At 47.6% G+C, this 18,129-nt stretch overlaps 1 protein-coding gene across 1 annotated transcript in view; it reads right to left on the reverse strand.

Annotated features, from left to right (window-relative positions):
* Positions 1 to 18,129, reverse strand: part of ptprb (protein tyrosine phosphatase receptor type b) — a gene marked incomplete in the record, with an annotated part of 108,757 nt that overhangs the window by 84,945 nt on the left and 5,683 nt on the right. Inside the window, 10 exon segments of the mRNA XM_029748490.1 lie at positions 923 to 1,192; positions 2,243 to 2,506; positions 2,814 to 3,077; positions 3,420 to 3,683; positions 5,255 to 5,518; positions 6,450 to 6,716; positions 7,287 to 7,550; positions 7,861 to 8,133; positions 11,382 to 11,645; positions 15,802 to 16,059. Coding sequence (XP_029604350.1) covers positions 923 to 1,192; positions 2,243 to 2,506; positions 2,814 to 3,077; positions 3,420 to 3,683; positions 5,255 to 5,518; positions 6,450 to 6,716; positions 7,287 to 7,550; positions 7,861 to 8,133; positions 11,382 to 11,645; positions 15,802 to 16,059 — 2,652 coding nt within the window.

Consider the following 18,129-nt stretch of genomic DNA (forward strand, 5'->3'; position numbering starts at 1 on the left):
ATGTCTCTGATACAGTAATAATGAATATCTCTGATACAGTAATAATGAATATCTCTGATACAGTAATAATGAATGTCTCTGATACAGTAATAATGAATATCTCTGATACAGTAATAATGAATATCTCTGATACAGTAATAATGAATATCTCTGATACAGTAATAATGAATATCTCTGATACAGTAATAATGAATATCTCTGATACAGTAATAATGAATGTCTCTGATACAGTAATAATGAATGTCTCTGATACAGTAATAATGAATATCTCTGATACAGTAATAATGAATGTCTCTGATACAGTAATAATGAATATCTCTGATACAGTAATAATGAATATCTCTGATACAGTAATAATGAATGTGTCTGATACAGTAATAATGAATATCTCTGATACAGTAATAATGAATGTCTCTGATACAGTAATAATGAATGTCTCTGATACAGTAATAATGAATGTCTCTGATACAGTAATAATGAATATCTCTGATACAGTAATAATGAATATCTCTGATACAGTAATAATGAATATCTCTGATACAGTAATAATGAATATCTCTGATACAGTAATAATGAATATCTCTGATACAGTAATAATGAATATCTCTGATACAGTAATAATGAATGTCTCTGATACAGTAATAATGAATATCTCTGATACAGTAATAATGAATATCTCTGATACAGTAATAATGAATATCTCTGATACAGTAATAATGAATATCTCTGATACAGTAATAATGAATATCTCTGATACAGTAATAATGAATATCTCTGATACAGTAATAATGAATATCTCTGATACAGTAATAATGAATATCTCTGATACAGTAATAATGAATGTCTCTGATACAATAATAATGAATATCTCTGATACAGTAATAATGAATGCGTCTGATACAGGAAAAGTGGTGCTTCTTACGTGTTTGTCCCTCAGCCACGGCCTCCTTGCCATAGATCCCTCCACTGACGGATACGACCCGAACTCGGTACCACTTCCCAGGGGTGAGCTGGTCGAAGAGGTGCCTGGTGGAGCCCTGGGGCATGGAAATATTAGACACTAAGTCATGTCCATCATCCAGGAGCTGGATCTTATAACCCTCGTACACTCCCACTGGAGTCTCCCAGGTCACTGTTAGACTGTGGGTGGTGTGGTCACTGTCTGCCTGGAGCGCTGTCACTCTGGAGGGGACTGGAGAGAGAGAGAAAGAGAGAGAGAGAGAGAGAGAGACAGAGAGAGAGAGAGAGAGAGAGAGAGAGAGAGAGAGATGTTATGTTATGGAGATCAGACAGTAGACAGTTAGACTGTGGGTGGTGTGGTCACTGTCTGCCTGGAGCACTGTCACTCTGGAGGGGACTGGAGAGAAACAGGGAGAGGTTAGACATCACCCATAGTAGTATTCACCCATTGTAGTATTCTTGAACTCTGAACTTGTTCTGAAGGGAATCAGTTTCCAATGATTTTAAGAATTTGACTTTTCCATGATGATGGCAAATGACAATGACAACTGTTGATGAGAATGACAACTGTTGTTCTAATATAATTCAAGCCAAAGCCCTGTGTGTCTTAATGGCTCCAGTTCAAACTATTTGTTATCATACAGGTATATTCTGAGCATTCCCTCTCACATGTTCATCCAGTAGCACTGCTGTTATTGACCAGTGTTCCACTCAGGGACTGAGCTGTCCCTCCCTCCCTCCCTCTCTCCTCCCCCTCTCCTCCCATTCCCTTCCCTCTCCCCCCTCGCCTCCCATTTCCTCTCCTATTCCCCTCCCTCCCTCTCTTCCTCCCCCTCTCCTCCCATTCCCTTCCCTTCCCCCCCCTCGCCTCCCATTCCCTCTCCTATTCCCCTCCCTCCCTCTCTTCCTCCCCCCTCTCCTCCCATTCCCTCTCCCATTCCCCTTCCTCCCCCCTCTCCTCCCATTTCCTCTCCTATTCCCCTCCCTCCCTCTCTTCCTCCCCCCTCTCCTCCCATTCCCTCTCCTATTCCCCTCCCTCCCTCTCTTCCTCCCCCCTCTCTTCCCATTCCCTCTCCCATTCCCCTCCCTCTCCCCCCTCTCCTCCCATTCCCTCTCCCATTCCCCTCCCTCTCTTCCTCCCCCCTCTCCTCCCATTCCCTCTCCCATTCCCCTCCCTCTCCCCCCTCTCCTCCCATTCCCTCTCCTATTCCCCTCCCTCCCTCTCTTCCTCCCCCCTCTCCTCCCATTCCCTCTCCTATTCCCCTCCCTCCCTCCTTCTCACCTGTTCGTCCAGTAGTTGTAGAATTATTGACCAGTATTCCACTCAGGGACTGAACCTCGACCCCATACAGCTGTCCTGGTATCAGACCCTGAAAGTCCAGCTCTGTGACGTGTTTGGGGACAGGTCTGGTCTCCAGAAGGTGTCCTCCTTGGGATAGGGACACAGTGTACATGTCCACGTCCCCATCACCAGAGGTCCAGGACACCCTCAGGCTGGCAGCCTGGTCCCCTGGCCGGGCATGGAGGTTCCTCACCTGGCTGGGGACTGGGGGGTTTGAGAGAGAAGGCAGAGAGACAGGAGTGAAGGGAGGGGGGATGGAAGAGAATGGAGATGGGTCAGAATGTGGCACAATGTGGATCACTTATATATAAATAAGTTGAAGACTGGCCGAAAAACAATGTTGTGTTTTTGCTTTTTACATTTTTACATGATGTTCTACAGAATGAAGTGATAACAAAAGGTTATACTGTTGTTTTAGCTGAAATACCTGTGACAGAAATGCTATGAAACGCAATGGGAGGTTATTTGGAAAACCAACCCGGGCAGCTGCCCACTCTGCTTCCCTACTGACCTGTCCTGCCCTCGATGAACTGCGGTCTCTGGTTGGGTCCGCTGAAGGTGGACACCACGATCTTGTACAGGCGTCCCGGGGTGAGCGAGGCCAGGCGGTGGTCACGGGCCTCGTTGCCCAGGGTTACGGGCGGGTAAACCCGCGTGTCGTTGAAGAGGATCTGGACCTCGTAGTGATCAACATCCCCCAGCGCTGGAGACCATGTGACCACCAGATCACCTGTACCACTGTCACCCAGGGCCAGGCGCCGCACCGCAGAGGGGACTACGGAGACAGTCAAATAGAACTTTATTTAAAGATTTCAACTATTCACACTACACCAAAGGGCTCAATGGTTTCGTTGGCTGAGGGGAATTTGACCCATAATGCTCACTAGTTTAAGGTTAACTTTGCGCTGCCAAAATGTTACTGAATGTGATCGTAGGTACAATTCCCATGCGCTGAATTCTAGATTTCACACCTACAAATTCTTCCAAATAAGTTGTATATTGGTTTTCCATGGACTTGGCCACACAGAACACTCAGCAGTACAGCATTCTACTTAAACCTTCTACCAACCCTGCAGCAGCAATAGACAGAATCATAGAATGTAGTTAATAGACTGACATGTTCTCCCGTCAGTAGAAACACTGGACTGGTACTCTCCGCTCCAGGTGCTGACAGTGACCGTATAAAGCCTCCCGGGAACCAGAGAGCTGAACACACAGTCGTTCTGCGACCGCGCCACCGTCTGGTTCTGGACGACCGTGTTGTTGTACTTAATGACCACCTCGTAACGGTCCAAGTCTCCGGCCGCATGACGCCAGTAGACTTTCAGGAAGTCGTCCCTGGCAGAGTGGATGGCGTTGGGGTTCTGGACACTGGAGGGTTCTGGGTAGAGAGAGGGGTAGAAGAGATGTCATGAGGTCAAGAGGTCAAGTAGGATGTGAGGTGTTTTTCATTAAACACAACACTGTTGTTATTTTAAGAGATACACATTTTCTCCAAAAGATTTTCCTCCAAATGTTCCCTACCAACTTGTCTCCTAGATCACCAGAAAAAAAATCCATATTAACACATTCATCCATGTAACTATATACAGTGAATTCAGACCCCTTGACTTTTTCCACATTTTGTTACATTACAGCCTCATTCTAAAATGTAATGAATAGTTTTTTCCCCTCATCGATCTACACACAATACCCCATAATGGAAAAGCAAAAACAGGTTTTTACACATTTTTGCTAATTTATAAAAAATGTACAACTGGATTAACACATTTAAATAAGTATTCAGACCCTTTACTCAGTACTTTGTTGAAGCACCTTTGGCAGTGATTACAGCCTTGAGTCTTCTTGGGTATGATGCTACAAGCTTGGCACACCTGTATTTGGGGAGTTTCTCCCATTCTTCTCTGCAGATCCTCTCCAGCTCTGTCAGATTGGATGAGGAGCATCGCTGCACAGCTATTTTCAGGTCTCTCCAGAGATGTTCGATCGGTTTCAAGTCTGCGCTCTGGCTGGGCCACTCAAGGACATTCAGAGACTTGTCCCGAAGCCACTCCTGCTCTGTCTTGGCTGTGTACTTAGGGTTGTTGTCCTGTTGGAAGTTGAACCTTCACCCCAGTCTGAGGTCCTGAGCGTTCTGGAGCTGGTTTTCATCGAGGATCTCACTGTACTTTGCTCCGTTCATCTTTCCATTGATCTTGACTAGTCTCCCAGTCCCTGCTGCTGAAAAACATCCCCACAGCATGATGCTGCCACCGCCATGCTTCACTGTAGGGATGGTATCAGGTTTCCTCCAGATGTGATGCTTGGCATTCAAACCAAAGAGTTCAATTTTGGTTTCATCAGCAGAGAATCTTGTTTCTCATGGTCTGAGAGTCTTTAGGTGCTTTTTGGCAAACTCCAAGCAAGCTGTCATGTGCCTTTTACTGAGGAGTGGCTTCTGTATAGCCACACTAGCATAAAGGCCTGATTGGTGGAGTGCTGCAGAGATGGTTGTCCTTCTGGAAGGTTTTCCCATCTCTACAGAGGAACTTTTATTTTTAATTAAACCTGTTTTCGCGTTGTCATTATGGGGTATTGTACGTAGATTGATGTGAGGAAATGTTATTTTAATACATTTTTGAATAAGGCTGTGATGAAACAATGTGCAAAATGTCAAGTGGTTTGAATACTTTCAGAACGCACTGTAAACAGAGTGATAGATGGTGATCAAGATGAGGGGCCCAAGAGACAGTGTGTGCATGCGTGTGTGTTGGTTTGTAATGCTTGCATGTTTGTGTGTTGGTTTGTAATGCTTGCGTGTGTGCGTGTGTGTGTGTGTTGGTTTGTAATGCTTGCGTGTGTGCGTGTGTGTGTTGGTTTGTAATGCTTGCGTGTGTGCGTGTGTGTGTGTGTTGGTTTGTAATGCTTGCGTGTGTGCGTGTGTGTGTGTGTTGGTGTGTGTGTGAGACCTACGTGTACGAGCCGTCACCACCGTGTTGTTCTGGAAGCTGCCGCTGCGGGTTGCTATGGAGACGGTGTACAGCCTCCCTGACTTGAGGGAGTTAAACACACACTCTGGGCTTGCCTTAGAAACCACCAGGTTGTGTACGGTTCTGTCGCGGTCCTTCAGTAGGACCAGGTAACTGTCCACATCTCCGACCGCTGGCTGCCACGACACCCCCAGGAAGTCTGGACGACCGTTGTTACTGACCATAACTTCTCTGACCGCAGCTGGTACTGAGGAGAGAAGGAGGGGGGGCAGAGACCGGTCATCGACAGACAGGACACAGAGACACACATGTTAGAGATAGAAGTCTGGACGATTGTTGTTACTGACCGTAACCTCTCCGACCACAGCTGTCACTGAGAAGAGACAGAAGGACGAAACGGTTGTGAGGTCGATTGGGTTAAAATCCTTTCGACCCCAAAACTGTGTTGCCTGCTGAGCTAAAGAGTATGGCTTCATGTTGTTTGGCTTACATGAATTACTCCTACAACACAGCATTGATGATTTGAATTGAATCGACTGAGTTGATTAAATATGGCATTTAACGTGACATTCAGATACCCACTGTGACGGGAAAGGTTTAGTTCAAGTGTCCTTTGTTATTATCTCGTTAGCTGAAAGTTAGCCCAAAGTTGTCTGAATGTTATCTGAAAGTGGTGTTTGTTTTCATCAACCCTTGGCCCCCGGACTCTGAAGTTAATTAAAAGGAGGAAGTGGTGGGGCCCAAAATAGCCAGAACTTTCCTGGGGAAGACAATTGAGATCGGACAAGGAAGTCTTTGAACGGGACCTTGGAGAGTTTTTTTTGTAGTTGACACAAAGCTTCCTGAACATTCCAGACATTCTCTTTTGTATTGGAAAACAATATTATATTGCTCTCTCTCTCTGAGATAGTATCTTATAATTAAAGTTGGTTAACAATCACCATAACAATGACACCCACCCTTATACAACACATCTCTAAGTATAGAATAAAGCACACCTGGCCTTCACTATATTACATACACACATATCCAGCCGTAATGGACAAGACTACCAGGAAGAACATACAGAACAACCCCCAAAACAAACGCCTGGCTTACGTGTCGGTCAGGTGATGTTAATGTGGACGATACATTTGAGTAAATGCATAAAGATGAACTGTTCCTAATATTTAACTTACCAGTGCGTCCCTCAGCCACGGCCTGCTTCGACACCATCCCACCACTGACAGTACTGACCACCAGCCTGTAGGAGGCACCAGGCCTGAGGTCACTGAGCTGCAGAGAGGTGGTGTTGGCTGGGACGGTGTGGTTCTGTACTGCCTGGTTGTTGTGGAGGAGCTCCAGGCTGCAGTAGTCCAGGTCTCCAGGGGGGAGTTCCCAGCTGGCCTGTAAACTGTCCACGTGGCCCTGGCTGCTCAGGTGGACACGCCTCACCTCCATAGGTACTGCAGACAGACAGGCTCAGTTACTGTCAGTCTCCATTTGAAAAATTAAGCTTATTTTATCTAGGCAGGCTCATTATTATCCTTTGTGTGTTAGGCTTCATCTGAAGACTCCATTTTGTGAAGAAAATAAACTGAGACAAAGTAAAAACATCTCTGTACATGCTGCCTCAAAGTCTGATTGGATAAATACAGTGTTACCATAGAGATGACCTCAGCTACAAAGGGACAGTATCATTGAGTCCAACTGATTGGATAAATACAGTGTTACCATAGAGATGACCTCAGCTACAAAGGGACAGTATCATTGAGTCCAACTGATTGGATAAATACAGTGTTACCATAGAGATGACCTCAGCTACAAAGGGACAGTATCATTGACTCCAACTGATTGGATAAATACAGTGTTACCATAGAGATGACCTCAGCTACAAAGGGACAGTATCATTGAGTTCCTCTGATTGGATAAATACAGTGTTACCATAGAGATGACCTTAGCTACAAAGGGGCAGTCCCTCTGTTTCAGTGTGTTGTGTATAAATATCCATACAGGTGCTATAGCAACCCTCTCACCTGTCCTCCCTAACACCGACACAGAGCTGTTGAGCTCCCCGCTCTTGGTTGTCACGGTGATGGTGAACACGCGTCCGGGCATGAGCACGTTGAAGGTGCACTCCCTCATGTCACGGGTCAGGTCTCTCGTGGCAACCGTGGCGTTGCCATGGCGGAGTTCCACGGCGTAGCCGTCCCTGGCTGAGTTGTGGGCGTGACTCCACAGGGCGCTGAGGGAGGTCTCGTCAGCATGGCGGATATGGAGCTCTGAGACGGGCTTAGGAGCTGGGAGAGAGACAGGGAGGAGAGAGAGAGAGAGAGTGGGTGGGTTAGAGTAAGGGAAAGAGAGAAAGAGAGAGAGAGAGAAAAGAGAGAGAGAGAGAGAGAGAGAGAGAGAGAGAGAGAGAGAGAGAAAAAAGAGAGAGAGAGAGAGGGGGCGGGGTGGATTAAGGGAAAGAGAGAAGGGGAGAAAGAAGGTTTGCAGAAATAGAGAGAACAATGAGATGAAGAGTCATGATGATGTCATGAGTTCTCTTATCATTCTTGCTGATGCCAGCATCTTCCTCCTACTCCTTTCAGTTGTTGTGTAGCCTACCCATTCCTCTGTGGCAGTACTCCACAGTGCCTTGCTCCCCAGTGCTTTCCACCATGACCCCAGCCCTGTAGGTCCTCCCAGGGACCAGTCCCAGGCCAGAGAAGGTGTACTCCACCGCCCCTTTCTCCACGGTCCTGTTATCCAGAGTCTGGGTCCCATTTAACAGCAGCACCCTGTACTTATCCCAGTCTCCACCAGGGGGAGCCCACATCACCTTCAGAGAGTTGGAGTCATCCAGCGCCACCATAGAGAGCTGGGACACTTTACCTGGGACTGGGACAGAGAGAAGAAGAAAGACCAGTTAAAGGCACAGTCTGGAGTATTTCATTTTGTTCATTTATATTAGCAGCTCTCAAAAGGCAGGAAGTAAGAACCCTCAAGGCGTCAGCATGCTTCAGTTCGGGCTGGCGCCTTTCCGAACGAACGTGCTCGCATACTCCCTTAAAAGACCTTTGGTTAAAAGGTCTATGAATTTCCTTGAGTAGTACAGTCAGTACCTGTTTGTCCATTTTGAGACGCTGTAAATAGTCTAAAAGAATCAAAGCTCAAACTCAAGAAATCTTTCATTCATTTTGACATTAGTTGTGTAATTTTACATCTAAGTAAGATGTTCGGTGCAGTATTCCTCAATGAAAATATTGGCATAAAAAACAGTCTTCTCTCGTTGAATGACAACAAAGACTTTATTGAAGAATCTCCGCTGTTGACCAATCACCGACGAAGGGTTATAGACTTTGGCTATCCACTTTGGCTTGCCTCCAGAAAAAAAATGTGGTGCCAAAACACCTGAAAAAAAACCTCACCTAACAACAAACCCCCTCACCTAACAACAAACCCCTCACCTAACAACAAACACCTAACCTAACAACAAACCCCTCACCTAACAACAAACCCCTCACCTAACAACAAACCCCTCACCTAACAACAAACCCCTCACATAACAACAAACCCCTAACCTAACAACAACCCCCTCACCTAACAACAAACCCCCTCACCTAACAACAAACCCCTCACCTAACAACAAACCCCTCACCTAACAACAAACCCCTAACCTAACAACAACCCCCTCACCTAACAACAAACCCCCTCACCTAACAACAAACCCCTCACCTAACAACAAACCCCTCACCTAACAACAAACCCCTCACCTAACAACAAACCCCTAACCTAACAACAACCCCCTCACCTAACAACAAACCCCCTCACCTAATAACAAACCCCTCACCTAATAACAAACCCCTCACCTAACAACAAACCTCTCACCTAACAACAAACCCCCTCACCTAACAACAAACCCCCTCACCTAACAACAAACCCCTCACCTAACAACAAACCCCTCACCTAACAACAAACCCCTCACCTAACAACAACCCCCTCACCTAACAACAAACCCCCTCACCTAATAACAAACCCCTCACCTAACAACAAACCCCTCACATAACAACAAACCCCTCACCTAACAACAAACCCCTCACCTAACAACAAACCCCTCACCTAACAACAAACCCCTCACCTAACAACAAACCCCTCACCTAACAACAAACCCCTAACCTAACAACAACCCCCTCACCTAACAACAAACCCCCTCACCTAATAACAAACCCCTCACCTAATAACAAACCCCTCACCTAACAACAAACCCCTCACCTAACAACAAACCCCCTCACCTAACAACAAACCCCCTCACCTAACAACAAACCCCTCACCTAACAACAAACCCCTCACCTAACAACAAACCCCTCACCTAACAACAACCCCCTCACCTAACAACAAACCCCCTCACCTAATAACAAACCCATCACCTAACAACAAACCCCTCACCTAACAACAAACCCCCTCACCTAACAACAAACCCCTCACCTAACAACAAACCCCTCACCTAACAACAAAACCCCTCACCTAACAACAAACCCCTCACCTAACAATAAACCCCCTCACCTAATAACAAACCCCCTCACCTAACAACAAACCCCCTCACCTAACAACAAACCCCCTCACCTAACAACAAACCCCTCACCTAACAACAAACCCCTCACCTAACAACAAAACCCCTCACCTAATAACAAACCCCTCACCTAACAACAAACCCCCTCACCTAATAACAAACCCCCTCACCTAACAACAAACCCCTCACCTAACAACAAACCCCCTCACCTAATAACAAACCCATCACCAACAACAAACCCCTCACCTAACAACAAACCCCCTCACCTAACAACAAACCCCTCACCTAACAACAAACCCCTCACCTAACAACAAAACCCCTCACCTAACAACAAACCCCTCACCTAACAATAAACCCCCTCACCTAACAACAAACCCCTCACCTAACAACAAACCCCCTCACCTAACAACAAACCCCCTCACCTAACAACAAACCCCTCACCTAACAACAAACCCCTCACCTAACAACAAACCCCCTCACCTAATAACAAACCCCTCACCTAACAACAAACCCCCTCACCTAATAACAAACCCCCTCACCTAACAACAAACCCCTCACCTAACAACAAACCCCCTCACCTAACAACAAACCCCTCACCTAACAACAACCCCTCACCTAACAACAAACCCCTCACCTAAGAACAAACCCCCTCACCTAACAACAAACCCCCTCACCTAATAACAAACCCCCTCATCTAACAACAAACCACCTCACCTAACAACAAACCCCTCACCTAACAATAAACCCCCTCACCTAACAACAAACCCCCTCACTTAACAACAAACCCCCTCACCTAACAACAAACCCCCTCACCTAATAACAAACCCCTCACCTAACAACAAACCCCCTCACCTAATAACAAACCCCCTCACCTAACAACAAACCCCTCACCTAACAACAAACCCCCTCACCTAATAACAAACCCCCTCACCTAACAACAAACCCCTCACCTAACAACAAACCCCTCACCTAACAACAAACCCCTCACCTAAGAACAAACCCCCTCACCTAACAACAAACCCCCTCACCTAATAACAAACCCCCTCATCTAACAACAAACCACCTCACCTAACAACAAACCCCTCACCTAACAATAAACCCCCTCACCTAACAACAAACCCCCTCACTTAACAACAAACCCCCTCACCTAACAACAAACCCCCTCACCTAAGAACAAAACATCACCAAATGTCATCATAATATATGCAGGAACTCTTCTGAACACAATGGGCTAATTCTAATCCACTTGATTCATTCATGAATTGTAATCACATAGTTATGATCTTAGACATTATCGAGGCACTCAATGAGCTCTTGCTGAACCCTTAATAACAGAGTGTTTAAATGAAACAGTCACACTTGAAGGGAATTACCATCTCCCCCTTTATCCTCTTGGCTTTAATAGTAGAGGCCCTCTTCAACAGGAAGAGTGCTCCTCTCACCAAACTAAAGGCTTCAGTGGTTTTCTGAGAACACTAATTGTTAGCATGTTAGACCAGGGACAAGAAGTTTTCCTGACCACGACACAGAGATTGTCCTGGTTTACAGATGTTTTCCTGGTTACGCCAACTGTCACCTGTGTTAGCCGAGGCAGTTGATTGGTTGGAGAGCTCTCCGCTCTTGGTGGCAACAGACACCTGATAGGTCCGTCCGGGTGTCAGCTGGTGGAAGAGGGCCTTTGTGGTGTCAGATGACAGGGTCTTCTCCAGAGGGGTGGTTCCAGACGAGGACAGAGTCACCACTATAGAGTCCACATCACCCTGGGGTTGACTCCATGATGCCCTCAAACTGTCCTGGGTGTTATCGTTCTCTAGCTGCAGGTTGGAGACGGCATAGGGCACTGGAGAGGAAGAGAGAGGGGAGGAGAGGGGAGGGAGGGAGGGAGGAGGGAGACGGAGAGAGAGAGGGGAGGAGAGGGGAGGGAGGGAGGGAGGAGGGAGACGGAGAGGGGAGGAGAGGGGAGGGAGGAGGGAGACGGAGAGAGAGAGGGGAGGAGAGGGGAGGGAGGGGAGGATAGAGAGGGAAGGGAGGGAGGGAGGGAGGGAGGGAGGGAGGGAGGGAGGGAGGGAGGGAGGGAGGGAGGGAGAGAGAGAGGGGAGGAGAGGGGAGGGAGGGAGGGAGGAGGGAGACGGAGAGAGAGAGGGGAGGAGAGGGGAGGGAGGGAGGGAGGGAGGGAGGGAGGGAGGGAGAGAGAGAGGGAGAGAGGGAGAGAGGGGCGTGAGGGAGAGAGTGAGGGGGAGAGAGACAGGGGGAGGGAGTGAGAGGGGGAGAGAGAGAGAGAGAGAGAGAGAGGGGAGAAAGAGGGGGTAGAGAAAGATAGAGGGAGAGAGATAGCAAGGGGGAGGGAGGGAGAGATAGAGGGGAGGGAGGGGAGGGAGAGGAAGAGAGAGGGGGGAGGGAGAGGGAGAGAGGGAGGGATAAAGAGGGAGAGAGGGAAAGAGAGAGAGAGAGAGACAAATTCAATCCCTTTTAGACAACTTCTTGGACAAAATGTTTCACTGTAATAGTGAAGGTGTAAACTTCACTATTAGTAGAAATCCTAAACAGTATATTTCACCTCTCAGCTTCCCTATCAAATCAAAAAATGTCAAACAGAAAATCAAAGAAAATGAACAACAATGACAAATGGTTTGATGAAGAATGCAAAAACCTAAGAAAGAAATGGAGAAACCTGTCCAACCAAAAACATAGAAACCCAGAAAACCTGAGTCTACGCCTTCACTATGGTGAATCACTAAAACATAGGAGACCCAGAAAACCTGAGCCTACGCCTTCACTATGGTGAATCACTAAAACAATACAGAAATACACTACGGAAAAAGAACGAACAGCACGTCAGAAATCAGCTCAATGTAATTGAAGAATCCATAGACTCTAACCACTTCTGGGAAAATGGGAAAACTCTAAACAAACAACAACACGAAGAGTTATCTATCCAAAACGGAGATGTATGGGTAAACCACTTCTCCAATCTTTTTAGCTCTATAACAAAGAGCAAACCGCAAAAACAGAAAAAATTATAGCCTAATGTTAACTAGCGTTGAACCTGGTTGGTTATCTACCTGCAGATTCATGCAGGGTATTAACGTTATGAGTTGGGATCATGGTTCATTGTTTAGCTAGCTAGCTACGTGTCTAAACAAAAGACTCCACTATGCAAGTAACACTCTGGATAACATGAAAACAGCCTAACCAGCTCTGCTAGGGTGAGTAAAATGGTCAGAGTGAGGTGTTCTCTCCTTTGTACTGGAAGTAGCTAGCAAGCTAGCCAACGTTGGTCAGTTAGCTTAGGTGCTTGACTGTCGTTGTGAGGTCAGAACAACCCTACTCCTCGGCCAGAGCGTCCAGTGTGCGCTCTGAATGCTACGAGAGCGAAAACGCTCTGAATATACAAATGGACAATCTGACAACGCTCTGAATTTATAAACAGACAATCTGACAACGCTCTGAATATACAAATGGACAATCTGACAACGCTCTGAGTTTGACAATATGACAACGCTCTGAGTTTACAAATGGACAATCTGACAACGCTCTGAGTTTACAAATGGACAATCTGACAACGCTCTGAGTTACGAACGCCCAGAGCACACTCTGGTACCCGTAGTATAAACCAGCCTTTAGTCTTGAAATACATGGCCTCACATGTGAATCCTTAAAGACATGGGTGAGGCTATGGCTTTGGAGGATGTGGACAATGCTGAATGGGTGTAGACAAAGAAGAGCTCTCCAGTAGACGAACCAAAACATTCAAGAGCAATGTTTTCAAAAAGTGAGGTTAAGAGTTGATCAACTTTCAAAGCAGAATTACTTTCCCAATGTTCCTCAACTGCAGCGTATGATACGATCAGGAATCAAGTGCAGGCCGTGTGAAGTAACGATGTGGAGACAAGTACAAAGACAGGTGAAACAGATCAGGGCGTGACAGATATACCATTTTATAGCTCCGAGCCTCTACTTTTATCCAATGTAAAAAAAAAAAGCATTTTGCTACATAAGACCGAATCAAGCCGGTCCTTGTCTATCAGTGTATCAGTGTTTTGTGACTTATCGTGTTTCATGTTTTTTGTGGACCCCAGGAAGAGTAGCTGCTGCTTCTGAATAAGCTAATGGTGATGCTTATAAACCAATAGATAAAGTCAGCCTAAGTCGGAGGTTTACGATGGCTGAATATACTGTGGAAAATTCACACCGATCCTGGACAGTTAAAGACTGACACAGGCTTGGTTGGGTAGGGACTCTGTTGGGAAGGAAACAGGCTTGGTTGGGTAGGGACTCTGTTGTGAAGGAAACAGGCTTGGTTGGGTAGGGACTCTGTTGGGAAGGAAACAGGCTTGGTTGGGTAGGGACTCTGTTGTGAAGGAAACAGGCTTGGTTGGGTAGGGACTCTGTTGTGAAGGAAACAGGCTTGGTTGGGTAGGGACTCTGTTGGGAAGGAAACAGGCTTGGTTGGGTAGGGACTCTGTTGTGAAGGAAACAGGCTTGGTTGGGTAGGGACTCTGTTGGGAAGGAAACAGGCTTGGTTGGGTAGGGACTCTGTTGTGAAGGAAACAGGCTTGGTTGGGTAGGGACTCTGTTGGGAAGGAAACAGGCTTGGTTGTGTAGGGACTCTGTTGTGAAGGAAACAGGCTTGGTTGGGTAGGGACTCTGTTGGGAAGGAAACAGGCTTGGTTGGGTAGGGACTCTGTTGTGAAGGAAACAGGCTTGGTTGGGTAGGGACTCTGTTGGGAAGGAAACAGGCTTGGTTGGGTAGGGATTCTGTTGTGAAGGAAACAGGCTTGGTTGGGTAGGGACTCTGTTGGGAAGGAAACAGGCTTGGTTGGGTAGGGACTCTGTTGTGAAGGAAACAGGCTTGGTTGGGTAGGATCTCTGTTGGGAAGGAAACAGGCTTGGTTGGGTAGGGACTCTGTTGTGAAGGAAACAGGCTTGGTTGGGTAGGGACTCTGTTGTGAAGGAAACAGGCTTGGTTGGGTAGGGACTCTGTTGGGAAGGAAACAGGCTTGGTTGGGTAGGGACTCTGTTGGGAAGGAAACAGGCTTGGTTGGGTAGGATCTCTGTTGGGAAGGAAACAGGCTTGGTTGGGTAGGGACTCTGTTGGGAAGGAAACAGGCTTGGTTGGGTAGGGACTCTGTTGGGAAGGAAGCAGGCTTGGTTGGGTAGGGACTCTGTTGGGAAGGAAACAGGCTTGGTTGGGTAGGGACTCTGTTGGGAAAGAAAGCAGGCTTGGTTGGGTAGGGACTCTGTTGGGAAGGAAACAGGCTTGGTTGGGTAGGGATTCTGTTGGGAAGGAAAGCAGGCTTGGTTGGGTAGGGACTCTGTTGGGAAGGAAAGCAGGCTTGGTTGGGTAGGGACTCTGTTGGGAAGGAAACAGGCTTGGTTGGGTAGGGACTCTGTTGGGAAGGAAACAGGCTTGGTTGGGTAGGGACTCTGTTGTGAAGGAAACAGGCTTGGTTGGGTAGGGACTCTGTTGGGAAGGAAACAGGCTTGGTTGGGTAGGGACTCTGTTGGGAAGGAAAGCAGGCTTGGTTGGGTAGGGACTCTGTTGGGAAGGAAACAGGCTTGGTTGGGTAGGGACTCTGTTGGGAAGGAAACAGGCTTGGTTGGGTAGGGACTCTGTTGTGAAGGAAACAGGCTTGGTTGGGTAGGGACTCTGTTGGGAAGGAAAGCAGGCTTGAGCCCTGTGTCCATACCAGACCCTAACACTCAGTCTTTCCCATACACTCAGAACCACAGGATGCAGGGAGCAGAGGAGAGGTTGGCATCTTCCATATACTCACTATCCCATTATTCGTGTGGGCTGATGACTGTGTGAGAAGCTCAAAGCTTAAAATAAATAGCTGGTCACCAAAGTGCATGCTTTCCTGGAATTTGGTGAATTTCTATTTCTAAATAATGTGATGACTCTAACAAATAGACGTCACGTCGCTGTTACAGATGCTGACGTCATCTAAGGAGAGTCCATTCCAATGAATCCCATATCATGACTGAATCCTTACCTGTCTGTATTTGTCTTGAGGTGGTACTCTGGCGTCCCCCTGCCTCCGTCACCATGGTGATGTTATACACGCGCCCTGGGACCAGGTCGGTGACAATATAGTTTTTAGTGGTGCTCTCCAGAGTCAGGTTCCTCACCACACCCACTCGGTCGGTCAGCAGTAGCCTGAAGCGCTCAGTCCTCCCTGGGCCAGGCTGCCAGGAAACTCCCAGGCTGTCTGAGGTCTCTGATACCTGTAGGCCACTGACTGTGGATGGACCTGAGAGATAGAATGGGCTGTCAGTGACTGAAACAAGATACCATACATCAAGCTAAGTTTAAACAAAAGTCAAGTTGGCAATTCACTTATAAAGCACAGGTAAATGTTTTGATATTCAAGCAAACAAGTTCTTCAACTATATTTCAAAATCTGATCCAAAAGCAGTCACAATGTCAGGGCGGGATCACTGTCATAACAATGGCTACTTAACAGACAAGTTAGATGATCAAAATAATAACTGTTAGACAACATCATCACCAGAGGAGTGGTGCTAGGCAGAACTACACAGAGAACCATGTAGTAGGTCAGGGGAATGACAGGCCAGGGGAATGACAGGCCAGGGGAATGACAGGTCAGGGGAATGACGGGTCAGGGGAACGACGGGTCAGGGGAACGACGGGTCAGGGGAACGACGGGTCAGGGGAACGACGGGTCAGGGGAACGACAGATCAGGGTGAACGACGGGCCAGGGAAATGACGGGTCAGGGGAATGACAGGCCAGGGGAATGACTGTTCAGGGATATGACGGGTCAGGGAAATGACGGGACAGGGGAATGAAGGGTCAGGGGAATGACGGGTCAGGGGAATGACGGGTCAGGGGAATGACGGGGCAGGGGAATGACTGGTCAGGGGAATGACAGGTCAGGGGAATGACAGGTCAGGGGAACGACTGGTCTGGGGAAGGACATATCAGGGGAATGACTGGTCAAAGGAATGACAGGTCAGGGGAATGACGGGTCAGGGGAATGACTGGTCAGGGGAATGACGGGTCAGGGGAACGACGGGTCAGGGGAACGACAGATCAGGGTGAACGACAGGCCAGGGAAATGACGGGTCAGGGGAATGACAGGCCAGGGGAATGACTGTTCAGGAATATGACGGGTCAGGGCAATGACGGGACAGGGGAATGACAGGTCAGGGCAATGACAGGTCAGGGGAATGACAGGTCAGGGGAATGACGGGTCAGGGGAATGACGGGTCAGGGGAATGACAGGACAGGGTGAAAACGAGTCAGGGGAATGACTGGTCTGGGGAATGACTGGTCAGGGGAATGACAGGTCAGGGGAATGACAGGTCAGGGGAATGACTGGTCAGGGGAATGACAGGTCAGGGGAATGACTGGTCAGGGGAATGACTGGTCAGGGGAATGACTGGTCAGGGGAATGACAGGTCAGGGGAATGACAGGTCAGGGGAATGACTGGTCAGGGGAATGACAGGTCAGGGGAATGACAGGTCAGGGGAATGACAGGTCAGGGGAATGACAGGTCAGGGGAATGACTGGTCAGGGGAATGACAGGTCAGGGGAATGACAGGTCAGGGGAATGACGGGTCAGGGGAATGACAGGTCAGGGGAATGACTGGTCAGGGGAATGACTGGTCAGGGGAATGACAGGTCAGGGGAATGACGGGTCAGGGGAATGACAGGTCAGGGGAATGACAGGTCAGGGGAATGACGGGTCAGGGGAATGACGGGTCAGGGGAATGACAGGTCAGGGGAATGACTGGTCAGGGGAATGACGGAAGAACAGCACTGTTACACAATGTTTCGTTAAGAGAGGAGTGACAGCAGGCAGATCTTCACAGAAAGTAGACAGAGCTACAGGTCTTTCCTCTCTTAGAGGAAGGACTGGCATCACTATTATACTATGTCTCATCAGAGGTGTGGTGGTAAATTAAACTACACAGAGGCTGAAGACATTACTGTTACACCGTGTTTCATCAGTCAGAGAAACACAGAAATTCATAGAACTATGACCAGAACAGACCATTAGAGAGACTGAGGCTCTGAGAACAGACCATTAATGAGGCTCTGAGAACAGACCAGTAGAGAGACTCTGAGAACAGATCAGTAGAGAGACTCTGAGAACAGACCAGTAGAGAGACTCTGAGAACAGACCAGTAGAGAGACTCTGAGAACAGACCAGTAGAGAGACTCTGAGAACAGACCAGTAGAGAGACTCTGAGAACAGACCAGTAGAGAGACTCTGAGAACAAACCAGTAGAGAGACTGAGGCTCTGAGAACAGACCAGTAGAGAGACTGAGGCTCTGAGAACAGACCAGTAGAGAG

Source organism: Salmo trutta, unplaced genomic scaffold, assembly GCF_901001165.1.
Source record: "Salmo trutta unplaced genomic scaffold, fSalTru1.1, whole genome shotgun sequence".
Taxonomy (NCBI): Eukaryota; Metazoa; Chordata; class Actinopteri; order Salmoniformes; family Salmonidae; genus Salmo; species Salmo trutta.